Source organism: Pipistrellus kuhlii, unplaced genomic scaffold (assembly GCF_014108245.1).
Source record: "Pipistrellus kuhlii isolate mPipKuh1 unplaced genomic scaffold, mPipKuh1.p scaffold_m20_p_4, whole genome shotgun sequence".
Classification (NCBI taxonomy): domain Eukaryota; kingdom Metazoa; phylum Chordata; class Mammalia; order Chiroptera; family Vespertilionidae; genus Pipistrellus; species Pipistrellus kuhlii.
Window position 1 is genome coordinate 60,269,091 of NW_023425540.1, and position 14,857 is coordinate 60,283,947.

The 14,857-nt window shown below is 47.7% G+C and overlaps 1 protein-coding gene across 7 annotated transcripts in view; it reads right to left on the minus strand.

Moving 5' to 3' along the window:
- TRIM36 (tripartite motif containing 36) overlaps nucleotides 1-14,175 on the minus strand; it is a 38,469-nt gene extending 24,294 nt beyond the window's left edge. For 4 of the 7 annotated variants that reach the window (XM_036409957.2, XM_036409956.2, XM_045571850.1 and 1 more), the window contains exons 1-2: nucleotides 14,040-14,175; nucleotides 2,833-3,067 (exon numbers count right to left, since the gene is read on the minus strand). In XM_036409957.2, the coding sequence (XP_036265850.1) occupies nucleotides 2,833-3,067; nucleotides 14,040-14,102 (298 nt within the window). In that variant the 5' untranslated portion in view covers nucleotides 14,103-14,175. Of the gene's footprint in view, nucleotides 1-2,832; nucleotides 3,068-5,272; nucleotides 5,565-14,039 lie in introns of those variants that run through there. The other 3 variants (XM_036409960.2, XM_036409958.2, XM_036409959.2) reach the window with 2 other exon arrangements.
- Nucleotides 14,176-14,857: the final 682 nt, after the last annotated feature.

Sequence of the window (14,857 nt, forward strand, 5' to 3'; positions counted from 1 at the left end):
CCTCGACCCTATGTTGAGCTTGCAGAGTGTTTTAAAATAATTTGAATTGACTGCCAACATTTAGAAAACAGACTTTACCTCAAAACCACTATCAGGTTTTTGTTAGGGAGGAAAAAAACGTAAATCCAACCATCTGGAATTCCCAAACTCATATGATAATTCACTAGTGCCAAATGGCTACTGCTCCATAAGACAAGGCACCCAATCCAGGAGAGTCGTAAACCACACCCACTACCTTCAACAGGATTGGCCAAGAGTCAGCTGGCTGCTGACATCTGGGCTGCTGGCTTTCTTATAGTAATTGAATTAATGAGAAAATGAAATATTTATTGTCTCTATGCCTATATCAAAGAATTAAAGTGACAGAGGTCCTGTATTTATTTTTCTGGGGCCTGCTTCATTAATGTACCTGTTTGTCCCCTGTGATAGGGCATCTAAATTTGACCTCTATGAAAAATCACAAATTTGACCCTAATTTAAACACTTCTAGTGACAGTGATCTGACAAATTTAGGCAGCCCATTTCATTTTTGGACACCTTAAGTGTTTGTTTTCTCTCATGTTAACTTGAAATCTGCCTATTTCATTGGTTCCTTTGCCAGGAAGATGCCCACTGTACTGCTCTCTTCCACAAGACAGCCATTATATTCTGTCCCTTCTCCAAGTTAAATGTCTTTATTTCCTATAACTATTCACAGAAAACTTTTCTAATTTCCTCCCTTCACGGCATAATCCAACTTAACAGAGTCCTTCCTAAAGAAGGGGGAGGAACATCTCAGCAATTCTGTTCGATCTAGACAGAGTCAAGTATGGTGGAACACATCTCTTCTGGAAAAAAAAAACAAAAAAAAAACACGCCACTATTGCATATAAGTCCTATGGCATGCTTTGAACAAAACTTGAAGCAGAGGTTTGTCATTTACCATCCACTCAATACATATTTATTGAACAGTTATCAAATATTGTGGTAAGTTCCTGAAAACAGAAGTGGTTCACTGTATTTCACCTTTATCTCATTCCTACTTCATGTTAATCACAATATAAAAAACTAAACAAGTCTTAAGATTAGAAGCCTACATAAAATACAGGATTTCAAAAAATACATATGTAAGCACAATCGAATTATAAACAGGAATACTAGTACACAACTAAAATTCCTTTTAATGGTCTGTGCTAAATATTAACAAACAAAAAGTAAATTTTCCTTGGTCAGTCAAGCAGGGTCCCTGATTAGTCAATAAGGATCTAGACTATCAGGCTGTTACTGTCCTTCTTCCCCTCCTCAGTGCACCAGCTTCCTAGCAGGGATAGAAACAAAGCGATGACTTCACAATGAGCATAACCCTCTCGGACCTCATACCTCCTGCACTCCCAGCCACCTAATGCTCCTTGTTTGTATACGGTCATGCAACATAATGACAGTTTGTTCCGGGACATAGACAGTGGTCCCATAAGGTTATAACGGCCCTGAAAAATCTCGATCACCTAGCAGCATCAGAGTCATCCTAGCACATAGCACAACACATTACGTGTTTGTGGTGATGCTGGTGTAACCAAATCTACTTCCAGTCATGTAAAAGTATAGCACATACATTATGTAGAGGACATAATACTTGATAATGATAATAAATGATTATGTTACACATTATATATTTATTATACTATACTTTTTCTCAGAGTGTACTCTTTCTACTTATTAAAAAAGTTTCCTGTAGAACAGTATGCCATATTATACCAGCAATAGCCTCATACATCTTTTGTTTTCTGTGTCTCTTGATGGCATCACCATCTCTTGTACTTGATTTAATCTCATGTTGTTTTGTACAGTAAGATGATGTACAGCACTGTAGCCTAGAAGCAATGGGCTCTATCATAATGTGTAGCAGGCTTGTGTAAGAGCACTCTATGATGTTCACACAAGCACTAAAACGCCTAATTACACCTATGCAGTCATGTGCCATCTAATGATGGGGATACGAGGATGTATCCCCGTCATTAGGCAGCACATGACTATGTATGTATAATTTTTATATGTCCAAAGTATCTTAGTGCTTACCACTTAAAGAAGCACTATTTTTTAAATAGCATAATACTAGTCTTACAACAAATACACTCTCTGATGGAGCACAAAGACAAAAATGTCACCCAAGGAGACTCCATATCACAGCTTAGACCAAAATAGATGATGTTCCTTAAAATGTCAATAAAGAGAGATATGCTCTTCTGATAAAAATTTTCTTACAAGATTAAGAAAGTTACTTCTATACTATAAGAGGAAGAAATGAACAGAGAGGAGGGAAGGAATAAACTTAAAACCTCAAAGCCCAAATGAGTCAGAGTTGAAGCCCTGAAGTCTGATGCTATGGCCACTCAAGCATTCTCCATACAAAAAACATGCCTAACATGATATGATGCTCTGGTGTTTCTACCCAACCCAGGCCTTCCCTCGTTACTCACTGCTAACTTTGCCCTTCATGTTTTAGTGGCCTTGTTCCCAGTGATTTCAATTTAATTTACATCTGCATTAATCTTACTATGGATGTCCAGAAGAAAATAACTATCCCAACAGGAAACAATTTAAACATTGGGTAATAATAAAGGTACAGTATATATGCTATACGTCTCGTTAGATCTACTCCTTTCATTGTTACAAAATTCCACTACTATTTAAATAATGACAAATGTTTTGAGGATTAACAAGGGAAGAAAAAAAGAGTTCCTTTAACTACGGTTTTAATTTATTCGCCTGGAAAGACTAACCCTGAAAACGACAAAAATAATTTCCTTTACAGTAGTCAATGGAATTCCCCGACCCCAATGCTCTACCACATACCTGGTCTGTTAATTCTGTCAATTTTATCCAAGCTAGGGGAGGTGACCCAAAGCCGAGGACTGCTCTGATTGGAGTTGTCTGATCCCACATCATTGAATGAATCATCAAGTGTCAGTAAGAGTTCTTTCACACACTTGTGACAAATATTATGTTGACAAGGGAGAATCAACGGGTGGGTGAACAGCTCCTTGCACGCTGGGCAAATGAGCTCTCTCTCGATATTCTTAATGGTAACCTGAAATTGAAAAGAAATCAGAATCAAAGACTCTTAGTGGGTAAATATAGGAACATGCTTATACCTCTTGTAGAAGTACATGTGCTTACCTTTCCAAAAAAAATAATTAAGAAACAGATATATTTTTAAATCTGAAGTTCCTTTTTGGCTATGAAATATTGTACCATTAACTCCTTCTCAACACCCAATAGCCTAGAGCTGAAGTGGCATGACATGGTAAAAACTGAAGTATGAGAAAAATTAGCAGGAAAATATTAGGAAATCATAATATTTCATCAATTATCAAGTATTCGAACCATCACTAATTTACTTTAAGATTTCAGTGAAATCTTAAAAGCAGATACCTTCAATAAAAATTAAGAAAATAGCACATTAACTTTGTGAGTAGCAAATAACAAGAGCTGGTCAAAACAAGGTTAGCCAATACGTTCATGGAACCCTCCTTAAAATCTATGGACAAAGTGAATTATCAGCAATTCCCTGCATTAAATGTGACCAATGTCATGCACGTTACAGCTGCAAACTGTAATGGAGGTAAAATGCTTGAGGCTCTTATGCTACTATATGAAAGCAGTTATCTTAAAAGCACGTGAATAATATTGAAAGGGTGTAGCCTAGGCTTAGAAGGCAACGTTGTAAGTGCTTTCAATAGTACAAGCTTGCATTATTTCCCGTGGGGAACATTTAGAATCTTATCACAACTAAAAAGGTTTGATAACCTCATACCAGTTTTCCCATCCTTTCCCTAGGCAGTCCCCCCCCCCCCCCCCCCCACGTACCAAACTTCAGGGGCTATGGATGCCTGCAATTTTAGTGATAGTCCAACATTAAAGTACTCATAACCTTGTACAATCATCTCAACTGCTGCAAATGCACAGTTACAACTGAATTGAGCCACTTTTTTTAATTAAATAAAAATGAATGCAGCCGAAACCGGTTTGGCTCAGTGGTAGAGCCTCAGTCTGCGGACTGAAAGGTCCCGGGTTTGATTCCCGTCAAGGGCATGTACCTTGGTTGCGGGCACATCCCCGGTAGGGGGTGTGCAGGAGGCAGCTGGTCAGTGTTTCTCTCTCATCGACGTTTCTAGCTCTCTATCTCTCTCCCTTCCTCTCTGTAAAAACTCAATAAAAAAATAAAAATAAATAAATGAATGCTATTCTATTCCCTCTAAAGTGACAAAAGTGCTTTAATCCCTGACAATAATAGCTCGACAGCCCCTGGCTCAATGGGTCTTTGTAGCCTTTCTTGCTGCATCACTCACTCAATAAACACAGGGCGGGGCACAGGTTGGTTGTTCGTATGGAAAATAATACAGTTAAAAAGTAATGACACAAGAATATCTGTCTTATGTACTCACAACTAGTAAACCTACTTTTGCTTAACAAAAGCCCACATTATGTCATAATTTGAGCCAATTGGGAAGACAGCCACAACCTCACCCTTCACATCAAAGAATAGAGAGTATTTACACCCTATTTCATTTTCCAAGAAAATGGACAATTCAAGAGAAAATATTGTTCAGAATGTCCAAAGGAGGTTCTCACGCCCCATTTTATGGGGGGTTTTCTTCCCACTGTTAGGTCTAAATCCATTTCCATCTTTCTTGTACAGAAAGCACTCCATAAGCTTTTTAAGCACAAACAGTTTTTACCCAGAAGATAAATTAATGTTCATTTTACATCCATGGAGGAGAAAACAATCTGATTAAGAGAAATGGGACGTGGCAGTGCCTACAATTAAGCGGGTTCAAAATAAATGAGGTTTGACAGGAAATTAACAAGTTCCTAAGAACTGCCTATCCGACCCCTTCACACGGAACCGCCGGTGCCCCGACAGCGGCCGGCGGGGCCGAGCCGCGGGCCTGGACCCCGGGCGCCGGCCCCGCGCTCGCAGACAAAGGGCGGCGGGGCGCGCGCCCCGAGCCCCGACTCCGCAAAGCGCACACACCCCACAACCTGAACTCCTCGGAGCGCCCCGCCCGAGTCCCCCAGGTGCTCGGATGGGCGACCGCCGCACCCGAGGGCGCCCTCTCTCGGGCCTGGGCCACCCCGGAGCCCGGCCCTCGGAGGAGTAGAAAGAAAGGGGGCGCCCCGGGGTGCGGAACCGGCCGGGGCCGGGACGGCGAAGAGGAAGCGAGGCCGCCGCGGCTCCCGCCCCGGAGCGCCGAGGGGGACAGCCAGCCCCGGGGCCCCGGCGCCCGCTCACCGGCGCGTCGGAGCCGTCCCCCTCCATGCTCGCCTCCGCCAGGTGTCATCAACCGCGGGGGGCGCGGGGGCCGAGGGGCGCCCGGCAGGCAGTGCTGGGCGGGCCCTGCGGCGGCGGCCGGGCGCCCGGGCTGCGAGCCGGAGGGCGGGCTGGTCTGCCGGACCGACCGGAGCGGCGGGGGCAGAGGCCAGGGCGGGCGGACGCGCGGGCGCGGAGAGGCGCGTGGCTCCCGGCAGCGCCCCGGGACCGGCTGCGGCGGCGGCTCCAGCGGACTGCGGCGGGCAGGCGGCCGCGCGGGGACCGGGGCTCCGGGGGCGGGGCGGGGCGGGGCGTCACCTGGGCAACAGCGCCCACCGCACAAAGGGGGCGGGGCGAGGGCGGCGGGGGCAGCGGGGGGCGGAGAGACAGGGCTGGGGCCGGGCTGGGGGTTTGGGGGTGGCGATCGCCCCCACTCCTACCCCGGCCGCCCGGGTCGCCCCCTGCTGGAGTGGGAGGGCGGAAGGGAGGGCTTGGCGAGGCGGAGGGCAGCGCGGGGCGCGTTGCGGGGCGGCCCCCTGCAGCCTGGCCTCTGGCCTGGGGGCGGGGGGGGGGGGCTCCCCCGCACTTCCTTTTGCTCTGCCGGGTCTGGGGTTTAGCGTGGCACCCAGCATCCCCAAGTCCCATCGCCTGACTCCAGTCGGATCAGTACTCTCGCCCCAAGTCCGCAGAACCCCGCGCTGCGGCGGCGACCAGGGCGAGACCCTGCCCATCCGATCCCCGCGCCGGCCGGGGGTTCCCCTAAGTAGTGGGTCCCGGTCCCCGCCCCGCTCTCCTCCTCCTCCTCCTCTTCCGGCGCGTTCACTGGATGAGCCTCACAGTCCCGAAGGAGCACCAGCCATTCCTATTCCGCTTTTTGCTTCTGCTTTTCCACGCGCACAACTCGCTCCGGCCGAGGGGTGCGCACAGACCGCACAGCGGGGTCCCCCTCCCAGGGGCCGGGCGGGAATGGGATCCGAGAGGCTGCAGCCGGGGAGGCCGGCCCGCCCGCCTCCAGGCAGCCCTGCCGGGCCCCCCAGCAGCTCCGCGGCTCCCCGCCCCACCCGGCCCCGGCCCCGGGGACACGGCGCGGGGCCTCGGGACAGCTGCCCGGAGCAGCGGCGGCGCCCGGGGACCCACGTGCTGGGTGCCAGCGGAGGAGTGAGGCGCGGCTCGCACAGATCCGGCACCAGGATTGATTGTAAACTTCACCTGCCACGCTCAGGCGCGCCCCTTCCGTCTCGTTTTCAAAGCAAACGGAAAACAAATTAACCTGGGATTGTGGGTAGCCGCATTCGATCAGCCACCGCCCTCCCGGCGACTTAGTAACTCCATCTGTAGGCACAGACCGAGCCAACAGGCGCTCTCACTGCTGGGTGAAGGGACCACAGCGCGGGGCGCAGCATGCCCTTCAGGTGTTGAAATGCTCCCCACTTTATTCCGTGTTTGGAAGAGCCCTCTCGCTGCGGAAAGATGTGCGGTCTTCCCACAGCACTGGCAGCGGTGGTGGCCTCTAATCCGGTTGGCAATTACAGACCGGTGCAGCAGTTAGAATGAAGAACTGCCAAGGGACCCGGCTCTTGTCCTCAATGGAAACCCTCCATTTACAGATGAGGTGCAGAGAGGATGAACGCCCTGCCGAGCAATGACTGGGCTTTTCTGACCCGCTGAAAGGCTGTTGTATGCCCCCCACCTGCTGGAAATTGAGGCTGCTTTCCCCCTACGGGTTCTGAAGCACCCTCATCAGGAGGGAAACATGGATTGCCTGTGGAATTTAGTTACATGTAACAAGCACTACTACACCATGCTTCCATATATTTTATGTTAAAGCTCAACCATTAAAAAGCATTTATAAATCAGTTTCTGTTTTCATTGTTGGTCTGGCTCAAATAATTCCCCTCTGGCTGTAATTTCACATCAATACAATTATCTTAATTGGGACCTTATTTATAGAAACTAAATTTCTATCATCAACAATGTACATCCATACCATGAAATATTAGGCAGCAGATAAGATGAATGTACTAATGAGAAAGGATTTCTAAAAAATAAGTGATTTTTTAAAAGTACAAAACCATATGGTGGATTTTGTATTTCTACAAATATGGTTTTGGCCGGGACCGGTTTGGCTCAGTGGATAGAGCGTCGGCCTGCGGACTGAAAGGTCCCAGGTTCGATTCCGGGCAAGGGCATGTACCTTGGTTGTGGGCACGTCCCCAGAGGGGGCTGTGCAAGAGGCAGCTGATCGATGATTCTCTTCATCGATGTTTCTCTCTATCCCTCTCTCTTCCTCTCTGTGAAAAATCAATAAAAAATATATTTAAAAAATGGTTTTGTACTTTTAAAAATCATATATATATATATATATATATATATATATATATATATATATATATTTATTTATTTTAGAGAGGAAGAGAGAGAGAAACATCAATGAAGAGAGAGAATCACCGGTTGGCTGCCTCCTGCACATCCCCAACTTGGGACCAAGCCCACAACTTGGGCATGTGCCCTGACCAGAATTGAACCTGGGACCTTTCAGTCCCCAGGTCGACACACTATCCACTGAGCCAAAACAGCCAGGGCAAAATCACTATATTTTAAAAATCCTTTCTCTTCAGTGCCTATGAACATATTAGAATTTTGAGGGCAGGGCAGGACAGAGAGGTAAACTTGTAATAACACAAAATGCGTCTACTGTAGTATGGAGGGCCTGGAATAAAGTGCTTCTTTTCCATGGATGCTGGAAAGCTTTTAAAGGCTTTTAAGTGAGAATGACATTAAAGATCTGTATTATTTTGTTTTTTAAATCATTATCACTCTAATTTGCATTTCATATGCCATCCCTTAGTGCCTGCCCACCCCTTTCTAGTTTGGAATATCCTAGCATCTCCTTTTCCAATGCTTTCTTTTAAAATATGGGTCAAAATTTAACCAAGGAAGCCTGTTATGCCACGCCTAACACCCTCCACTCAGTCCACAGATCTTCAGTACTCTTGCCTACATTGTGATATCTTGTGCTTATTGATGTAACTTAATTGCTCATCTGTCATAGAGGCATGAGCTGTCTCGAATCTATCCACTTCATTAAGTCCAAAAGGTCAAGGAATGATGTCATCAGTTGTCTCATACCTCACCTGCCAAAAACGGCCACTCCCCAAACACATACACACACACACACACACACACACACACACACACACACACAGGTATGCAATGCAGATTCAGTCATTGTTACCTGACATTAAAATATAAACCTGTTACCGTTTAGAATATCCCCTACTCAGTAAACTGACCGGCTCTCTTTCCATACCGACTCCTAATACCCAACAAGAGATTAAATTACTGGCAGAGTCAAGTCCTAATGACCATGGTGCATATTTCAGTAAGTGCTTTAGGCACCACTGGCTCTGAATCTGGTCTGAAATCAAACAGCCAGGGCCTCATACTGTTAGTATGGCCTAAAGGAGAAGTAACAGGTGACATGGCCACATACTCCCACACATTGGCCCCTGCTGTGAGCAACCTGGTACAATGTTAAGAGTTCTGCCCGGACTTAGGGGAAAGAAGGAAGTTGGCAATGCAGTAAATCACAGGGCTTCACAGTGACTGGCACACACACTGTCTGTGCCCCTGGGTATCAGAAGGTTATAGGTGAAGGGACAACAAGTGGCATTTATCAGTTATTGACTCAAGCCTCTGACAGGTCGAGCTCACCTGTCATAAAGTGTTTCTATGGGAGCAACCTCAGGGGAGGGAGTCCAGTGAGCCAGGAAGTTCAGATTTCCATTGCCTCGCCAAACCCTATTATCTTTCAAGCTGCAGCTCTAGAGCCTCCTTCCGCATTAGTAAGAGTTCTCATTGATGAGCTCCCCTTACTCTGAACTCCTTTAGCACTTAGACTCTTACCACTCAGTTTAAATGCTCTCATTTTGTACACTAATGTTTGATGTTTTATAAGCCTTATCTTCCCATCCCTTTAAGCTTTTGTTTTTTGTTTTTTTATGTTAAATCTACCAAGTATTTTTACATTTTTTTATTAATTTTTAGAGAAAGACATTGACCTGTTGTTCCATTTATTTATGCATTTATTGGTTGACTCTTAAATGAACCTCAAACTGTGGCATATTGGGTCAATGCTCCAACCAACTGAGCTACTTGGCCAGGGCTAAGCTTTTGTTTGTTTTAAGAGGAAATCTAGTAGGCATTTATCTACTAAAATGGTAGATAAATGAACAACAATTTGAAATTTGATAAGAGGAACACAGTGCCGCTCTGGCAGACAGTAATGGCAGGAGTGTACTGGCTGCATGGCTGGTAAGCAAAAGGGTCTCTCAGCCACCTTGAGGTGAACAACACTGGTAATATTCAGAGATTGTCAACAGGTCCCTTTTGACTGTATCTTATTACTTCTGCACTTAGAGTGGCAAATAAACACAGGATAGACACCCTGTTAAATTTGATTTTCAGATACATACAGGAAAATTTTTAGTATAATTATGTCCCAGATAGTGAATGGGACATACCTATACTAAAAAAAAAAAAATTACATGTTGTTGATCAGAAATTAAAAATTAAGTCTAATTCCTGTTTTTATCTGGCAATTTTATCTCTACTTGCTAATGATTCCAGTTTGGATATAGGGTGTCTCAAGCCCCAACCCTGTTGTCATAGTAGCTAGATATAATAGCTGTCATTTACTGAGAGCATACTTAATGTGCCAATAACAATACCAGGAGCTTTGCATAAAATATTCACAGAAGCCTTGCAAAAACCCTGTGAAATAGGTATAATTCCCTTCAAAGGGAAGGGGTAACAACCACAACTCCTCCCTTCCTCCAGCCAGAGACTATGCAGTTCCCTCAAGGTCACATGATTAAATACCAAAGAGCCAGATTCAGATGTGGGTCTCACTCCAGCATCCCTACTGTATTGCCCACAGGTTAAGTATGAGACATGAAATTTATAATTTCATAAAAGATCTCATTTACACATTCTTTCACGAAGTAGTTTGAGGTACATGTTTTCCAAATTATCTTTTGAACTGTGTAGTAAAAACATCCGAGAGAAATTGTTATTTGTGAAACTAGTTGCTTTCAAATAAATTTTCTTCAGTCTAAATCTTCTGTTTGCCTTCAGTACCCCTCATAATACACACGTTTTACCCAATCTCAGTATATATACTGCAGTGACCACAACCTTAGCATTATCACCCAGTTTAGATTTCAATTGTATATGAAACTGTCTTTTGAACCTTCTGAAATAGACCATTTAGTATTATTTTAGTTTTGGGCCCACGAGAAGTTTAAGGTTTTATATTAGTCTAGATTTGAGGATTTTCTAAACCGAATTCTTTCAGTGTACAAGTACCTTCTTGTTTTAAAGTAAAATTTAGATTTATAAAAGTTTGTGAATATTTTTGTATCTAAAAGATGTTCAGAATTAAAAGTAACAATTCACTGAGTATTGGAATCATTGCCTGTTTCTCTATCAAAATGAAATGTAACATTCCAAAGCTTGTTTTATTTAGTTCAAACCATTGGACAAACCATTCAGGTGCTCTTTGGAAGTGCCTAAACAGTAACTACTGAACTATAAGAAACAAGAAGCATTTTCTGGCTATTTATACATAAATATAATTATGTAAATTACTCTAAATATAAAGAGGTACACTAGATTTAAATCATTCAATGTTCTTTGCCATCAAATCTTTGTCATATGATTCCAGAAGAGTGTATAATAATGTGAAGGCAGGAGGTGTATGAACTTGCTTTAAAAAAAAATTTAGCAAGGCAAACCATTCTAGAGACCAATATTGAACACAGATTTGTAAAGCTCCCTTTTAGATCAAAGAGACAAGTTAAAAATTATACAAAAAGCAGCTTCCAGAAATATAAGTTCCTCTGATCGTGAAATATAAGGAATTCCATTTACATTGATTTGGTAAGCCTCTTGAGAATTACTTAGAATATTAGCTATACTTTGGGAGTGTATTGTTTGCCCAGCAGAAAGACCACACTGGTGGAGATCACTCTGGGCGTTAAATATTAAAGTCATCATCACAATAGAGTGAAATAAGCTGATCAGGTTGGTCGGGTGGGTTTTGGGTTACCCCGAGATGAAAGGCTCACCTCCCACATTCAAGGAACACACAATAAACTAATTTCATTTGAAACAGACACACAGCAAACTGCTGCCACTGGGGACCGGAGAGGGAAGTCCCACTTTTCATCCCGTAAAACTTACTGGAAAGTTTTGTAAGCATATGTTAGTTTTTTAGATTCTAAAGCCATCAGAGGAAAGTGAAAGAAATTTTAGTAATTGCCAACTCACTGGTCTCACCTTTGAAGGAAAGGAAGAGAGGAAAGGAGCCAGAGGGTAACTGGCCTCTGCTCCCCACACACTCAGCCAACTGGGTGTAATGAGACCAGCTTCACATCATTCTTTACATCACACACCTGGACCGCTAAGCGGAACCTAACTCCTCAGAGGGGAAAAAAGCAAGTAAATCTCGCAGCTCTGCTTTTCTTTGGCTAATGCTCAGAGAGGTAGGTATTCAGTGTTCAAATCCTGTGTAATCACACACACTGAGGGTTTTAAATGGAGTTGGGGACAAGGGAGGAGGTCAGGAGAGTGGAGTAAGCTTGGTTAGGAGGCTACTCCTGACACACACATACACACACACACACACACACACATACACTACCACCACCACCACCACCACCACCACCACCACCACCACCACCAAAGAAGAAAAAAAGTCATAAGGAGGAACTGTCCCACGTTCTCACTGGGAGAGCCTGCTCCCCAGCTCAGATTTCACAGGGGAGCCCGGCCTCTAACTTGGGAAGTCAGCTGAGCGTGCTCTATGTTTGCTGCAGGCCCATTGCTGAAGCCTAGGAGAGAGTGAGGCAGAGTTCAGTGGTTGAAACCAAAGGTTATTTTGTTTTTATTATTTTTCCATTACAATGGGCATATTGTGGTGAACACATTGCTAATTCTGAGAGGTTTGTTTTTGTTTACCTGACTTTATTGAGTTTTAAGGGTTCTGTCTTCCTTCCCCAGGATGGGAGGTTTACCCATATGTTCTATGATCACCTGGGGTGCCAACATGGGGATCCCTGGGTGCCACCCCTAAACTATTCTCCCAGAACTTACAATTTTGCCTGCTGAAGGCAAGCATTAATACAATTCTGGCTTACCTTGAAGAATGTCTGAGCACCACAGGCCTAAACTCTTATCTCAGGTGAGAGTGGTCTCTTTCTTTTGTAATCACTAAGTGGCATCCTCTTCCCTCCGCCCCCCTCCCAGCCCCACCCTCCAGGGTTCCTGTGCACCAGGGTCCTGCCCTGTGCTTTTGAGGGCCTGGTTCTGGCCCTCTGTGTGCGAGCCTCCTTGCTCAGAACCTTCCTTGGGGACTTTTTCCCCTGGAGCGGACTATGGTATGCACCCTGTTGTGGGGGGTAGTGGGGGGAGAGCAATAGGGGGCTATTGGACGTGCTGGCATGAGGGGGAGGCCCCTGGAGGAGCAGACTGGAGCCCAGGGTAAGAACAGTGTGACATTTGCACTTCTGGTCTAGGGCTGTAATTGCTAGGGGCGATCCCACCTTCCCATGTCAATAAGTATTCTATCTTGGATGAGTGGATTCCTGTATGCAGAGCAGGAGGGAGTTCAGGGAAGAGCGCGGTTCGCCAGGGACCGGACGCCTTAGTCTGGAAGTGCATTCAACCAGCCCCGGGACCGTCTGCCAGACGCTAACGACATCCCCTGCTCTATGTCCGCGGAGCTGAAGTGAGGTCTGAGGCTGCAGCTCCAGGTGTTCACACCAGGCTTGTAGAGCCATCCTTCTCCTTTCTCATGAGTGGGCGCAGGGAGTCAGTCCCCTCTCCTCCGTGCCATCACCTCCCCCCCAAACTCCAGGCGCAGAGCGCACAACGCAGACCGGGTTCCAGCAGGCAAACCCCGGGGGGCCGCGCCCAGGGCGGCCTTTGCATTTCCCGACACCTCCCCCGGGGACACCGCTCAGGAGCCCCTCTGGGCACCTTCTCGCGGGCAGCGCGGGGGCCAGGCTCCCCGAAAGGCTGTCTGCCCCGGCGCGGCGCCACCCGGCCGGCCGAGGGCGTGGCCGCCAGGCGCCGCCGACTGCGCTCCCTGCCTTTGGAAACGGCCCGGGACAGGTGCCGGGCTGAACTCCAGCTCATCACCCCCCGCCACCCCCCACCCAAAGGAAAGAGGCTCGAGAGATTCCGGTCCGGGAGCCGCAAAGGACTTACAAGAAGGCTGGAAGCGCCTAGGCGGGGCGATCCAGGGTCCTGCCCTGTTGACCAGCCACCGGTGGGACTTCAGGCTCCAGCCTCCCCCGCCCTCCCGACTCGTTCACTGCGCATACCCTCCCTCCGCGCTCGGCGCCTGGGCAGCCCTGGGTGCCTCCAGGAGCGCCCCCTTGGCCAATGCCCGGCCCTTCCCCGCCCCCAACTCTACCCCCAACCCCGACCCCCACCTACGCGGGCTGAGCGCTCGCTCCTCTAGGTCCCGGGGAGCCTCTCCCGCCGCCCCGCGAGCCCCACACACGCCGGGAACTCCCCGTTGGCACATTTCAGAGATAAAGAGAAGGCAGCTCCTCTGCCTCCAGCAGCGGCGGGGACGCCGGGCTGAGGACCGGGACGCGGGCTCCCAGCCCCTCCCCGGGAGGGAGCGGGGCGCCCCCGGCGAGCGGCCAGGTGGCTCCGCCCCGCGCGCCCCGCCACTTACCTTGCCCCTGGCCAGCAGGTCCATGATGTAGCCAAATTCACTCATCTCCCCCGAGTCAGACATGGCCAGGACCCTTCACAAACTCCGGGAGACCCAGGCAGGTGCATCCAATGTGTGCTTGTTTCCCCGCTTTTCCGTCTGTTTTGCCGAGCGCCCCGCCGGTGGGCTGTGAAGGAGGGGAAATGGGGGAGCGGGACCAGCAAAGGGGGGACTGGGTGGGGAGAAGGCAGCCCCGTGCCGGGCTCCTAGAGAGACGGAGAGACGGACGGTGCAGGGCGAGGTAACGGAACAAACAAGGCGGCCGCGGTGCGACCCACACCGGGCGGAGCCCGCGCCAGGCCCCGCCTCCCGGGGGTCGTGGCCCGCGCCTCCCGCCGGGTCCGGCGCGGCGGAGACAAACACCCGCACAAAAGAGGGACCCAGCCCGATACCCACTGGGTGATGAGTGGTGCTTTATCCGATGCCCGGGAGGGTGGCCGTCCGTCCGGAGCTCCCCGCTGGAGGACCAGGAAAAAAAAACAACCCATCACACTGTCTGGAGGTGCGAGGGCAGAGAGAATGAATGCAGAGGAGGCACAACAAAGGATCTGGCTGCCAGCGCCGGAAAAACAGAAAAGAAAAAAGAAAAAAAATAGTGAGGGCCCAGGAAATGGCAACGCCGCGGCATCTCAAGTCAGCCTTCCTGAAATCCAATAGGTAACAAAGACCAAACGCAGCGCTTCTGAGATGAGAACAAACACCAGGATTGTATTTTAAACACGCCAAGTGTGTAAAGTCGATTGTATCTCTATATCCTCTTGATACTCAACCTTCCCTTA